Source organism: Dermacentor variabilis, chromosome 4 (assembly GCF_050947875.1).
Source record: "Dermacentor variabilis isolate Ectoservices chromosome 4, ASM5094787v1, whole genome shotgun sequence".
Taxonomy (NCBI): domain Eukaryota; kingdom Metazoa; phylum Arthropoda; class Arachnida; order Ixodida; family Ixodidae; genus Dermacentor; species Dermacentor variabilis.
The window spans coordinates 149,150,262-149,166,048 of NC_134571.1; the positions used below are offsets into that span (position 1 = coordinate 149,150,262).

Here is a 15,787-nt window from a genome sequence, read left to right on the forward strand (position 1 = left end):
CTTACGATGGTTCATTGCAGGATGCGCGACCTGGAGACAATGGTCCTGACGGGACTCTATATCAACGACCTCAGTATGCACGACTTCAGCCGCGACATGGTGCTTGCCGGACAGCAGCAATCCGCTGAGCTCAAGCTCGCACTAGACCAGGTAAAGATGAACGGATGTTCCTTCTTTGGATATATATATATATATATATATATCAACAGCACGACTGGATACGGATTGAGGAAGAGAAGTGATGAAATCGAGGTCATTTTAATCAAGACGTAAGTTTTTAGCTAAATTACGTGGCAAGGCAGTTGTAGAAGACGCAAACGCTTCTGTAAATTAGAGGTTGACTCAGACGAACATTTTTGACTGAAATGCGAAGATTCAGAAAAAAAGCAAGCAGATTACTTTACATGATTGTGCTAGTTATAAATTTCTGTCCATCCAAGTACGCACAGAAATATCGGACAGTGTAAGAGCACCGCGTTTCTTTAGAGGGACTATATATGTATCGGTTACAGATCGTTCAATGGTTAGAAAATATCCAGTCGGAGCCTTCAATAATAGCAAACTGGATTATCGCGTCCCTTAATTCAGACAATTCGTTCACTCAGGAAACATTTCTGACCTGATGTAGTCCGTTAATTACAGATAATATGGTAGTGCGCTTCCCTCTTAGGCGAAACCTCCCGACGCAATGCTTATATATATATATATCTATATATGTATGTATGTATGTATGTATGTATGTATGTATGTATGTATGTATGTATGTATGTATGTATGTATGTATGTATGTATGTATGTATGTATGTATGTATGTATGTATGTATGCTCTCACGGCACTGCGCAGGATTTCGCTGGACGCAAAAGAAAAGACAGCAAACATTGGGCCGTGGGCTATCGATGGTTGTTTACTAGCGCCGACTGAGAGCAGTTACGCATATTGGCACAAGGAAAAATAGAAAATATATATACACGCAGCCACCAAGACGCTCACAGCTTCTCCGTTTGTCCATATCTTTGTACAGAGCTATAGTTTGCACTCAACAATGCATTGTTATTCTTGTACACACGCACTCTTGCATACATGATCTACCCGGACGACAACCATCGAAAAAAGCTAAAGTGCTCAAGGCTGTCCGATGCCTGGTACGTTATTGACTTGGCGCGTTCCCAGAGTATGAGACAGTCTATACATCTGCGTAGAAACGCTTGTTTTAAAATATGTATTGCCCCGCGCTTTCTTTAACCCGGTAAAATGGCATTAGTTGTCTAAAACTGGCACTTCACTCCAAGGGGTACGTTTCAGCGATGCCGACCTCGAGGATAAAGGCCTCGGAAAGCGCGGTATTGTTGGTCAGATTGTCAGATTGGTCTGGCACTCAAGTTCTGAAACAAAATGGGCAAATCAAAAAGGAACTTTTGGAAGCACCTTTCTTCTTCCGGTCCTTGTATCTTCATTCTTCATGAGGTTTCTAGCATATTTCACAACCTTGTCTACGAGATAGCAGGCCGCGTTTGGTCTAATTTTCGCCAACCACCAATCTGTCGCCAATATAAGGACCCAGACGCTTCAACTTGTCGCCTTGTTTGCACAAGAACATTCATGTCTTTTTTTTTGAGTGAGCAAGAAAGAAAAGTTGAACGGAGTTGAAACAACAGAAATAGGCTGGTCACAACTTGACGCCGCATTTCCAAGGTGGATAGCAGGCTAGCTACAGAGAGAACAAGAGAATAGATAGACTGTGCAAGGTCAATATTGCACCGAAGTGTATGGTTTTGCAATGCTCCCCTATCGACGATTGCTTATGTGCGGTAGTGTTTCACAGCAACGTCAGTGAGAGCGCTTCCATAACACATAGTATTGCCAGCACAGCAGTTACTATTTGGTGTGACTCAAAACAGCCTTCTTTATGGACACTTCGCATCAGCTTCGATGAACCAAAATAATTAATAATACATCAGTGCTGATTAGACTTCCCAATATTTCCGTAGCGTTCATGAAAACACAATTTTGAAGAGTTTCATTGCTTTAATTCTCGACATATGGCTCTGCCTTGTTTCCATCAAAATTTCGTGTCTTGGTAACGATGACAAAAGGAGCTTGAAAAAAAAATGCTTCCGTGACAGGGCGGGAGAGCACTTGCGAGTCAAGTGACTGACTCGTAATTTGCTGTGTAGAGTGACAATTCAATGCTATGTCATGCGTACCCGTCGTTGCTTACAGGGCGTTCATTTTTCATGCTGTTGATTTCCAGTAGGTTAAAACAGCGCGGATTGTTAACTCATAGTAGCGGCAAATACGCCTCGTGGCAAATCGTTCACCTCACTTGCCGATGGCGACTCGGATGGCAGCGGCAGAGACAGCGGCGAGAAAGTGTAGCACGTGGGTTCGTTAACCAACGAATTCTTTACAACTTTCGCGCGCATTCATGTCAATGGGAATGCGAGCCCATTCGATCATCTATGAGGCTGTCTGATTATCATGTGCCGTGGCGCTTGTTTTGTGCTCGGCTGGCCATCTTTTGGTGCCCCGTTTTGAAATAAAACAAGTGTGTCGTCACAAATTAATGACGTTATCACACATTGTTGTTCTTCGCGCTGGAGCTTTTGCGGCATCATTCCCGATTATGGGTTGAAATGCTGCTGGTCACATCGAATCATATAAGTCGAGGAAGGAAAATGTTGTGTCAGCGTGCTTTTTTCAACGCAAGAGCTCTCACGCACCGGCTACTTCCTCAGCTTCTTCCCCCATTCACGCTAATGCTTACGGCTGCAAAGAATATCCTGTTTTGAGTGGCTATAAAAAGTAGAAGTATAAAAGAATTTGAATTCAAGATGCACTGCAACGAGTCCGCGATTTACTAGTTTGCATGCGCGTATCTCTATTAGTATAGTGTATGATAAAACTTAGAAAGTGACATTTCCCCTATTTTTACAGCGTTATGTAACTTTTCCTTGATACTTTAGAGAATATTACATTTGACCACGTCAATTTGAGATCGAAAATATTACTCCCAGACAAGTGAGATTTATTCGAGTAGCGTAGGTGTAAATAATTACTTGATTTCATGCAACCATAAAAACTTACTCAGCATGCAGCATGTTTTAATCATAGCTCCTACTGCAGCATGATCACTGCACTTCCCACGTGGTCATAGCACTGTGGCTTTGTTTAGCTCATGTATGACTGTGACGCAGAGATGCAGAGGTTGACCAAAAATTTATTAATTGCCTTAGCAACGCCCGTAAAACCCCAAGGTAACTCAATCGCGCAGTCAGAGAAATGTGGTACGTCGAGCCCTTCCGTGTTTACAGTAGCCTAGCGCAACTGCATTGTGTAGCTGCACCCCAATACGAACCGCGCCGGAGAGCCTAGTTAACGTTAACCAGGGCACCACCGCAGCGCTTCGACGTGTGGCTGGGAGCTCGCGCAAACAACAGTTCCCGGGTCCTGTACCTGTAAACGATCCGCGCTCTCCATGCGAACGCCACACACAGACTTTCATGAACGGTTGTGGTGTCCTCTCTCTTCAGCATCATGGCAATTGACGCCAGGCAAATTTGAATCAGAGGTGCTCATCATACACACATCGTGCTTAGTGCAGGTTCCATAGTCCCATGTTCCAGCTGCAGGTCTTCGCTTCCATAGAAACTGCGCACGACTCTGAAAGATGCCAACCAGTTCAGACTCGTGTATGTTATTCATTTGTATATTGCTGCATGCGCTCGTTTACATTAAGGGTTTGGCTAGTTCGCCTCGAAAAAGGAGCACTCAGGTGAGAAAAGAGAGATTCTTTTTGGCAATTCAGTATTTCCGCAAAAGAACAACCATGGAACATAATGTAGCAGGCATTCAACAGGGATTTGCAGACAATTATGCCCAGGTTGCTCTGTGTCACTTTGCACACTGGTTTTACCATCAGATTGGGAAGCAACGGCACATTGTTCGTTGCAGTTACAGATCGAAAAGTGATGTGGTGTATGGAAGAAAATGCAATTAATTGAAGTACTCTTTATACACGGTTATTGGTGGTGTCATGTAGTGGCAGAAGTTCGGGCACCACGCTCCGCAAGTACTATACGAAGAGAGTCCTTCTCGATTAGCGCTGCTAAGTAGAGGACATTACAAAAGGTACCGGTTAATACTAGCATCTGAGAAGTGGAGCATTATTTACACAGTTCCTTAAAAGCACCACTCGCCTTTAAAGTACGAGAAACAATATTTCCCTAAAAAAGATATTCACCTCTATGAAATTCTAAACTATGTATTCACCCCTTAAAGTCCTATGCCACGTCGATACGGCAGTTACTTGTGTGTAGTGTATTGGATACCAATATTTTTCGTTTTCCATGCAGGAGCTCCAGAAGAGCCGTCAGTTAGAGGAGTCCATGCGCAAGCTGGACATCGAGATGAAGCGGACCGACGAGCTACTCTACCAGATGATCCCCAAAACAGTAGCTGACCAGCTGCGAAGTGGAGAGACCTCTGTCAACACCTGCCAGGTGCGTAACGCTAAGACACTTCTTTTCATCGCCTCGCTCTATTTTCCGCAATAGAAGGTAATTTTTCCCTCTTCATGTTTGTGTAGGCTGACGCGACTACCACTCATGGTTTGGCGTGCTCCACCACTTCAAATATTATTGCTCTAAGTTAGAATTCCCCGCAACCTATATTATTACATATTTCGAGAAGTCACATCTTATTGCGACGTCTCTCACTGAAATTCTCAATAATCAGAGCAAGTCTATCGTGTATCAGGTGTCAATTATTCCCAAACATGCTTGGCTGTATTCATAAACTGTTGCCGTCATTCGAACTCAAATCTTTGCCATACAACTAGTCAACAGTGAAATCAAGATACAATGCTGTGTTCGCATTTCTATTTCAACCTTTCGTGATCTGCTTGTGCTAGGTCCCTTTTCTTCCACTTTCCCCTTCCCTTGGAGAGTATTTTGTAGGCGAATACATTTAAATGGTAACCAGGTTACCATGATGCTTTAAATTAGGTATAGCCTCTCTCCCAAACATACTAATGTTGATTGCTTCAAACAAATTTGTTAATATGCCGATTACACATTCTAGTTCTCGTGTTTAAACACGACATGTAAACCATCTGGTACGTCATCACACTGTTCATTTTCACAAGTAACACCAATGTAACCTTTCTCGCCTCGGAGTAGACTTTATCCAGCTGCTCCTTGCATCTGCCAAATTTGATGTTCTAATCAGTGCAATGGCTGGCGGAGTAGTAGTCTGCAGTTTAGCATGACAAGATTCAAAGATTCCATTATGTTAGTGATGTACCTAGTAGAGAATTGCCCCTGAAGCATATCCTCAGTAGAAATAATTTCCGGTTGGTCGTTTGCAAAGTGATCTATGTATCCGAACAAAAACAGTAAACAACTCACGAATCTTGATAGAACCGCTCTTTGAGAGAAGCACAAAGCTCCATGTGGATGTAGCTCCTTAGAGGTCATGGGGCACCTGCTTGCCAGGAACAAGGAGCAATAGCTAATTCTTGAGGAAAAGCTTGACGAAGAAGTAGCAACTGCAAGGACGCAGCTGTTACAGCCGTCGTGGCGGCTTCATTAATTGCTTCTAGTACAATTGCCGTCAGAATCAGATGGCTAGAATAAAGGTCATGTTTGGCTGCAAAAGTTCAAAATCTAATTCCAAATGGTAGTTTTGTCATGCCGCGTACACACTTTGTCAGCTATGTATGGGCTGCGTTGCCTGCGATAACCAGGCTTACTACGGTCCGCTTAAGGAAGGGCCTTTAGTCTCAACGACTTGGGAATTGAAATTAAATCTTGACCAAGTGCACCACACAGCTGAACGCCATATATGGTGACGGCGGCGACTAGCCCGTATACTTTTGACAAAGGCTGTAAGTATAGGTTGTGTGCAGAGTTGATTTTGTATATGTGCTGATCAATAACATTTGGGGCGCTGGAAGGTGTGGTGTGCATTTACTTGCTCTTTAAATAGATGACCACAACACAGAAAGAGAGAGAGAGAGAGAGACTTTATAGAAAGAATACTAGAACATTCAAACATGTTCAAAAAGTGTAACGATACATTGTCGAAATCTGTGAGCAATCGCAACAACACTCAGTCAATGATTTGGAATCACCCTTACGCACAAACCGAGCAACACAAGTGATACTAAACCGCTTAAAACGATGAGCAAAACGAGAACAACATGAAAGCAGGAGCGAACGTTTCGACGAATGGACTTGTCTTCTTCAAAGCGACGTATGATTTCTACCGACGGAAGATGAAGGAACACGGTGAGCGCCATCTGCGTTTCTTGTCCCACGTATAAGCATAGGTCGCCTTGAACAAGACAAGTCCACTTGGCGAAACGTTGTCTCTTGCTTTCACCTTGTTCTCGCTTTGCTCATCGTCTTGAATTTTCATCTCCTGCATTCCCCGTGTTTTCCCTAAGCCGATTAAAGAACGTTTTATTGTCGCATGTTTTGACAAATTAATTAGGTATACGAAAGCCAATTGAACAAAAGCTGGTGAGGTGCTGTTTGTTTGTTTATTGATACAGAAAAAAAGGCAGTCTTGCATTTTTACTTGACCGTGCTTATAACTGCTGCTTGATGATCGTCTCCCTCCAAGTCACGGAAGTGTGCAGTGGCCAAATTCTGGTAGCTGCATTATAGCACTAATCAATACCACGCACAAATTAGCATGAAACTACAATGCTGTGACAATGCAAAGCACGAAAGAATCGGGCAATAATGATAATTTGTGTGACTCGACAGCAATCGCTTTATACTACAGCTACCAACTTTAAGGAAATCTTTGAGCTACATAGGTGAGCAATGCTCCAATCACTTTTACTTCATTTGGCAGTCTTTATTCCCTGGAGCTCAAGGTGATGTCGCTGGTCATCTTAATTTAGCTAATCTCCGCTGACCCTGCTGGCAGGCTTGACTTCCGACATGTCCACAGACGCGAATCAATCGTCCACGTTATTTGCAGCAGTAAGTAGACTGGATGACAAACTGGATTTTCCTTGCGCATGAAACACTAACAGCCACACGGTACAGAGGAGACTGTGCAACAGCCGTGGTTGTTACATGATTTATTCCCGGAATCGTTCCAAATACAATGATGAGGTGGCCATACGCCTGCAAGCTGTCATCTCTCAGCGAACTGAGTTCAATAATCAGCACTATCACCAAGTTTGGCAGTGATTTCAGCAGCTCGCAGCCATAAAAATGACCTGACAATTTCGCCAACTGTATGACGCCCATGCAGTTGGGGAAACCATACACTGGGGCTGCGCGGAGCATTTCCGTCGGAGTTCAGTTATACTAACTCCGTGGTCGCAAACCGGTAGCCAGTGCGCCGCCATCCCCGGTAGTCCCTCGTTCTGTTTACACACTTAAGGCGGGCGCATCGCCGACAGTTGTTCAACTGCCGCGTCTGAAGTGGCTGCGCGCGCCGGAAGAAAACCTGCGCAGGTTGTGACGCACGGGAGCTTTTAAGCCCCGCAAGTTCACGCCCCGTCCCTATTTTGCCACTTCTCCACCGAGACGCCGCCAGGCTGTTGCCGCCCTGCGTACGTGACCTTGCTCCGAGATTTCAATATCGCGGCCAAGTCCAGGCGAGCAATTTGGCGTACGCGCCACCCGACGCGCCAGCGGCGAAGGAACGCGCGCCGTTCTCGGTGTATCTCGCCTTCGTTCCGCTGTTATAATGGAAGCGCGCTCCTTGAAGTCGGCATAGCAGGCTCGGTGGTAGCGACATGCCGGACGCATCGTTGCTGCAACACACATTCCGAACGTTGATGTATTTTTGTCTCGCCAACACGCGCTGCTTGAGAATAGGGGTTTTTGAGGTATTCAGTATTACTTCGGTTACACTAAATTCGCAGCTAAATCTTTCTCACGTGTGTTCTGTATAGTATCTGAAGGATGAGGCAAAGGGGGTCTAAGGGATGCTGCAGCGAACATCTCCGTATTCGTTTGAATCTTGCGAGGATTTTTTTTTTAGGTGCACCAAAGTTGACGTAGAGGGGCACGTTGAGGACTTACCTGTGCACACAAATTGCGGCTGCAGAATGGATTTGGCTTGCTAACTTTTGCCAGCAACAGCACCCAAATAATGTTTGCAATACATGTGGGTTGTTCTGAGAACAATTCGTGATTTTTTAAATCCTTGATTTATGCGGCAAAGCTGATATCTAAAATAAATAGTTGCCATTAACGTAACGAAGCTGCTCAGTCATTGGTTTATTAGGAACGCCGTAGCGGTGGATTGTGGAATTATTTTTGACTACCCAGATTTCCACAAGGTGCACCAAAAGCACGGCACGCGAACCTTTTTTTGCATTCCGCCCCTTATCGAAATATGGCGGCCACTGCCCTGGCACCGAACCCGACACTTCTTGCTCACAATGCGACGCTATCAGCATTAAGTGACCGCGTCATATGAAATCGAAAGTAAACTGAAAACCAACATAAATTTAATAAAGCACATACAAAACTTTACAAAAGTTAAAAGAACATCAATGAAATATAGCGCAAATTTCCTGTTTTTTTTTTCGGTAGCAAAAAGTGAAACTTTACCAAAAAGCCGCAGACAGAATGGATAGTAATTAGAGCCGGATTTCACGCCACATTGCGAGCGTTACCGACTGAGTAGAAAAAAATAACTATAAAAAACACGTGCATTGTGCTGCGTCGTCTGTGTGTAACGCTCCGCGTCTGTTTCAATAGCGCTGTACTTAATAGCCTTACCAGGGGGAATCGAAAGGAGGCCACTGGGACCATGCCTACATCTGAGCAGAACGCGATAACCTTTGCGAGACGGCCCTTAGCTGTGCGCTTCGCAGCTAGGGCGGAGTGCAGACCTTGCGCTATGGAGCATCGCAGAGTGTCACTGCGGGCTCATTTCAGAGGCAACACACAAAGTTGGAGCAGTCCATAAAATTAAGAACCAGAATAGATTGTGTCTGCTTAATTGTACAAGATTAGAATTACCAAAATGTTCACCGCGCAAAAGCGGGCAGCAACGAAGCAGAAGACTCCTTGAAAAAAAAATAGGCAATTAGTAGAAGAGCCTCACAGGGAAAGTTTCTCTCGAATCTGCTACCTAGTAATGAGTGTAGTGAGTATACTGTATAAATAAGGCTGCATGTGTTTAGGGGAGGAGCGGGGAAGGGCGTAAGCTTCCTTCTGTGCTACGCACTATGGCATGCGGAAGCGTTAACGCTTCGTGTGTACCCATAATAGTGTGCAGACAAACTCAGTGCAGCTGTAAGGAAGTTTGCTTGCTGCATAGGTAATGACATTCAGGTAAAGAAGTATTTCATTCTTATTCTTGTTTCGCTACAAAAGAGTGGCGGATGATGTTAGATTGATCGAGACGTATTTGTTGAGCGACTGATCCAAACTCAATTACCTGCAGATCTGCACGATCTGTGCGTAGACAATGCAGGAGAATAAAAAAAAAATAACAAGTGCGAAAACTTTTTCAGCTGCAATGCCTTTCACAAGATTATCGTAGGCACTTACTGCATTAATGCGAAGAAATGAAAACCACGCATGAAGATACATGGAAAGAGAAAAAATGCAGAATACTAACATCTTGAACACCAGTGGTCGCTTCACAAGATGTACAACAATCTTCACCGATGGATGTTCTGTAACATTTTCACAGCGTCGATGCGTGCCCATCGCATTGGCACTACTGCCAGACCGTGCGTCTAGCAGCCCTCTTATATGTCGCCATCTTCCTTCGTCCCGTCTTTTCTTCCCGTATTTGCTCTTTTTCCTGTCGTGTGTAGCAGCCTAATTCGACTAACTCCATTCGACATCTCTGCTTTTCCTTCAGCACAATATATCTTTTTTCACATGTCACTTGAATCCTGTAGGAAACTTCTGTGGCACAATGCACGTACCTTTTGATGTGTAAATTGCTGACATCGTTATTGTTCTTATTATCGCATGCAATGTGCCAACACAAGCGCGCACACTTTTCTACTGCCCTCAGCACATGCGCAACACCTGTCCAGCTGTGTCGGTTACACCGCAAGGATATCAGGGCGGTTTTTTTTCCCACTTAAATAAATCATTTGTAGTTTGAAATTAGGTATTTCTGCGTGTCCCATTTTAAGGTGCATTAGCGTAGCAATCCCCGAAAGTAATCACGAACCAACCAGTTACTCAAGGTTTTTCTTCACTTTCAGAAGAGCCTACATATAGCGTACAAAGGTTCGAGAAAACACATACAAGTGCATTGTAAAGGTTTGAAGAGGGCGATATTTTTATTCGTGTTTTACCAGCTCTCTTGACGTCAAGCTAAACTATACCTATGGTATGTAAGGACAACCAGCTACGTTATCGCGGTCTGACAAGCACTCATCCCTGCCCACAGGGTAGGCCTTCACCGCCTCCACTGTCAAGCCGTAGGTCCGCAATACTTTACTGCTTTTGAACACGATGCCTTCAAGTTGATGTATGGCCGATTTTCAGGGCATTAAAAACGCCTTTCAAAGAGAAATTACAGTAGGGAATGCGCTTTCAATGACCGAGACCCAGCTTGTTTAAAGGATGCAAAGAAGGGCAGGGGAGATAACCTGGAAAGACAGGCTTCCTGGGCATTTGTTTCTTTCCCCTTACATGTAGCTTCCAAGCTCTTGGTTTCTCCTTTATAGGCGGCATGTCTTGATAAGCGAGTGCAGCGCGTCACACTTATAGGTAATATTGACTAGTTGCAATAGTCCCCTACGTTTGACGACACCTGTCTTCCGGTAACAGATGTATGGCTGAGCTGACGCAAGCAGGCAGACGCGAGCACTAAAATGTGGCTCCAACTCCAACGGCACCCCCGTGCACAGGGCACCGAGGCGTTATTGTCTATCGGAGTTTTAACCATGTTCAACGTCACCTTCATTAATACGGGTTAAACGGGCTTTCAGCATTAGGCAAGAGCTTGTGTTGAAGTCGTTCGCCAAACAAAAGTGTGCGACACTCATCGCGCGAAGTACAGCACGCGTAAATCGAGAGGCAAAGATCGTGAACTATCGGCGTTTTCATTAAATATCGGAGACCCCTAAGAGCTCAAACAATTTAAGCGATTGACTCTACTCTTTCTTTGTGTGGCAGCTTCGGCAATTTGTATCAGCTTGGTGAGGCCACAGCGCAAACAGTGTTTTCCTCCCGCTCGCTGGGCCAGAAAACATTGGCATAAATAACGAAGATAATCATCACTTCAGCGAAAGTTTAGCCAGGTGTAACATCATTGTTATTCGTGCATAGCATTCATGCGCACTCCCTCTCTAATGGGCCATTGTCATGTGGTAATCAGGCGCTGAATCTATTGCGCAATATTTGAAAGTGTCGAACACTGTTTCCATGCCAGTGGAAGCAGTTTTCAGCACATTTGTCCAGGCTGTATTTTTGACACCTAGCCACATAGAAACGCTAGTCATAATGCCTGAGGCCAAGGATGAGCGTCGCAGCTGCCTAGCAACGCCAGACGCCACTCTGACTGGAGATCAAGTGACACGGGCTACTGAATCCTTGACTCATACATGTCGCAACGCTGCCCCCCCCCGTTTACGCACCAACGGCCGCACCGAGTGCATAAAGACAAAAGACCGCGAAATGAGCACGCGCAACAGCGGCTTTAGTTTCGAGTATCGGGTTAACCGCGGCATTTTGTAATATCGGTTAACTGCATACGAGAGCAAGGCATGGGATGGCCATCAAGCGCTAAAAGCGCCGCCTTGAACACACGCCCTTAACGAGTGCAGCGGTTCTCAGATGCTCGTTAAGCTCGTCGAAAGTTCTCGCGCTGATTATGCGCACGTAACACCCGCCGCCCACGTCAAGGCCGCTATAGTGGCGCGCTTCGCTGCCTGCAATTCTCGCCGTTCGAGAGTAGGTTGGCAAAAACTGTGCTTGCCTATCTATCCTAGCCTAATTAACTGGCACTGATTAATTCTGCGAGGCCGCATTATGCAGCCTAAGCGTTCGAGACATGCGCTGGCTTGTTTATTTCTTTTAGTACACACAGAACTCCCAACTATATTTCGCGACATTTGAAACACAAACTTCAGTGAGTAGTGCGGTCTGCCTTGTTTCATGGATCCATCAATCTCGGCGGGATCGTCCTAAAGGGAAGAGCTTGGAAAGCGCTGTTTCAATTAAGGGGGGAGCTACAATGGTGCCTGCGCTATTTCTCCAACCACTAATGCAGCTTAGTTTTGAGCTATTCTTGCGCAGATTTTTTGACGGAGTCATGGACGGGCTTCCGTGTTGTGTTTCCTGAAAACAGGGATGTCCAGAAACAGCATGCCCCAAGCGGCTTCGTGTGCCCAAAACTTCAAGCTCCTTGGTACGCTTTCTAGCACTCGTTTCTACGGCTGGTCTATGGCTTCCCAAAGCACTGGTTATCCTATTTTGAACACTACCTGATAAACATCATTGTCCAGGATATGAACATCGGTCATCGGATCCAATTATTGTTGGTAAGCCGTATAAGGGAGAATTTTCAACGCATAGCCCAGTATCAGTTCTCAACTGTAAGCACACGTCCACTATGACGTCGCGCTCCCCCTCCCCCCCATTAGCCTATTTTAAATCCTCAAACTGCGAACCAGCTGATGTCGTCATATTTATTACAGATATAGATGGCGAAAGTCTTGTGCCACTCGTACCTTCAGTTAGAATGTTTTATTGTCTAAAAATATATGCTTACTCCGGGCGAGTGAGATGGTGAAGATAAAGAAAGAAGAAAACAGCAAAGGCTATAGACTATTTCTTTGCAAAGTATGTTTACAAACCACTAGCGCAGTATTATTTATTTTTTTGCTGTTGTTGTTGTTGTTAATTAGCTTCCACACATGAACACTTTACTTGGCTACGGTTTTGCTTATTTTCTGGTGTGGTAAATGCAAAGAGTAAACGCTGTATAACGACCAATGCAAGAAAATATGCTATATGTAGTGAATAATATGACGGGATACGTGAAAATTGATGACAGACGCTTGCATTTATTGGTAAAAAAATGCAACCTTCACCGCCAATATTCGCGAGAAATCAGGTGTGTTGCACCACCAAAAGCACCTACCAGAAAAAATGTTCGTAATAAGAAATCAAAGGCTAATATATCGCCGACTATGACAATATGTATGTGTTGTCGACATTGCAAGAAATCATATGCGAAATTCCATAGGTCGGCTTCTTCCCACTTTTAACCTGCCCCTACAAAAATAGCCGCGTTCCCGTCATCAGCCCTGCTAGAGTCAAGACACGCATTTTTAAAGATTAAACGATGCGGGCAGCGGAGCACGGCAGAGATGGTGTCACTAGTCGGCATGCTGACGACTCCATTCAGAGGTCTGCCATTTTGCTTGGGTCACACGAGGTGGACGTAGAAGCGCGCTCGTGGCGCTTGCCTATCGTCTATTTCTAGAATATGATCTACGTTACTTGGGTTCGTTTATCTTTAATTACATGCGGAAGTTTAGCGCCGAGGTACTATTAAAGTCGCGCTTGTGTGAGCGCTGCTTTAGGATATCTTCATTGAACTACAATTAGCGCGCTGAATCCCTTCATTCGGAAACTATGAGGGACTGTCAATATATGTGTCAGATTTACATTATTTCATGCATACATGCTTTATCGAAGGCAAGTCATGGTGGCCGAATGAATTTTTGTTCACGTTACGCCATCATAGTTAGAGAGTATCTAAATACCTATATATATTACACTAGGTGGTGCTACGCCCTATTATAAAAAAAAATTGAGTTACCTGCCCGAATCACATGCACAAGTTACTTATTGGCCGCAATTGCCAGCCGAAGCACCTTCAGCGTCAAGCGTCAGACAAAGTCGTGCGTACACCACAGCGGTCGTCTGCAGCAATAGTGTTCACTCAGAAGTAAGATGGATGCATGCTGCTTGCAAAATTTATCCTGAGCTTAACGTTATTTGTCTATTCCTTGCCACTACTGCACAAAAATGGGGAGAATATGTGGCGCGCGCGATTTTTGAGTACGCCGTGGTCACAGGGGTATTAAAAGTGTGGCTCATTCGGCGGTCTGCTTCGCAGTACTTCGACTCGGTGACTATTCTGTTCAGCGACGTGGTCTCCTTCACGGAGATCTGCAGCCGAATCACTCCCATGGAGGTGGTCTCTATGCTCAACTCCATGTACTCCCTATTCGACGAGCTCACTGAAAAGCATGGTGTCTACAAGGTACGTCTCACAACATGCTTTTGTTTAATGACCAAAGTGCTTGAGGTGAAGTGCTTATGCGTAAAAAAGGCATTTTGCCGTTGTAGTATAGCCACGGTGCTTTATAGGATATTGTTTGTGGTTATGCGTCACTGTTTTATAGAACGAACAGATTTGTATGCCATTTCAATGACAGGTTATAATGATATCTTTCACATAATTCCTTTGACTGGGCACAATAGCTCAGTGACTAAAGAATTGTGCAGAGCCCGAGGAGCGCGCTGAATTTGCGGGCGCATCGCCGCATTCTTAGGGGGGCGTAAAGCGAAAACGCTCGTGTGCCATGCGTAAGGTGCGCGTTAAAAATCCTTCGTTGCGCAAATTGGTCGGTTGCCATGCACTACCACGTGCTTCATATTCCACTGCGCAGTTTCGGGACGTTAAACCCCACAATTTAACCATTAGTTGCTAACCTCTCTAGTTAACCTCAAGTTAAATTGAATAAATGAATACACTCACCTGCTATTTCTGTCTTCGTATGCACCAAGAGAGTGGGTTAATGAGAAAGTAGCAATCATTGCTCAGTGGTGAACTCGTTTTATATTGTATAAACTGAGTTCCGGGCTTTTACCTGCCAAAATAGGCACGTCGGAATGGGAACACGACCACTACCGTTTGGAAGCCGCCATAATTGCGGCCGGACAACAGCAACTTCCAGTTGTACCTAGAGCGCTTTTATTTATTCGCCGCTGCAAACGAAGAGAAGAAGCGAAGTTTTTTTCCCCTTTTTTTTAGTGCTATTGATTTCGGAGCTTGCTCTTGCCAGAAACACCTACGAAAGCGTCGTTCACCGAAATCGCGGGTGTCCTTATGAAGAATTATGCCCCCAACCGCATGCTTGTCACTGAAGGCTGCCTCTTCAACCAGCACAAGAGGGAGCCCCAGGAGAATGTCGAAGAATCCGTAGTCGAACTGAAGGAAGTAGCGGCAACGCGCGAATTTGGCTCGTTCGTCAGCGATGATCTGCAAGACTGACTTGTCATTGAGCTATACACAGCTGCAGTACGGTGTTGGTTGGTGGCTATGCCCAACGATGAGAAAAATAGAAGCGGAGATGCAAGACACAATAGAAATGCTGCAGCCTAACGCCAAATGAAACTCTTCAGGAATGGAAGACGCCTACTGGCCACAACGAGCAACACAACAGCGCAAAATGTCTGCGAAAGAGGTTACGCCGAAGCTTAAGAGCAGGAGAGCAAAGTAGTTTATGAATTCGTCGCAAGGAAAAAAAAACAAAGTGTCACTAGTGCGGAGGAAAGCTGCCAGTCACGAGTTCCTTGTTTCTCGACAGTGCTTGCTTCTGGTATACGAAAAAGCGTTATATTGCAAAAATGTGCAAGACTTAGGTTCTTCGCAGTGTAAAACGGGAAAGGTGCCATAATGAGTTCCGCACATTGTGTCACGCGAACCAGAAGGGTTCGCCCGCCATTGTAAAGGAAGTTATAGCAAATTACAAATTAATTCCTATGGAATTTGACATGGGTGCTGCGGTGTCGATTATGTGCGAAGTGCAGTGTGCTAAAC

The 15,787-nt window shown here is 44.9% G+C and overlaps 1 protein-coding gene across 1 annotated transcript in view; it reads left to right on the forward strand.

Annotated features, from left to right (window-relative positions):
• The window catches only part of LOC142579895 (soluble guanylate cyclase 88E-like), a 124,678-nt gene that overhangs the window by 81,973 nt on the left and 26,918 nt on the right, over positions 1–15,787 (forward strand). The window contains exons 8-10 of the mRNA XM_075690567.1: positions 21–150; positions 4,354–4,500; positions 14,078–14,224. Of these exons, the coding sequence (XP_075546682.1) occupies positions 21–150; positions 4,354–4,500; positions 14,078–14,224 (424 nt within the window). The remainder of the gene's footprint in view (positions 1–20; positions 151–4,353; positions 4,501–14,077; positions 14,225–15,787) is intronic.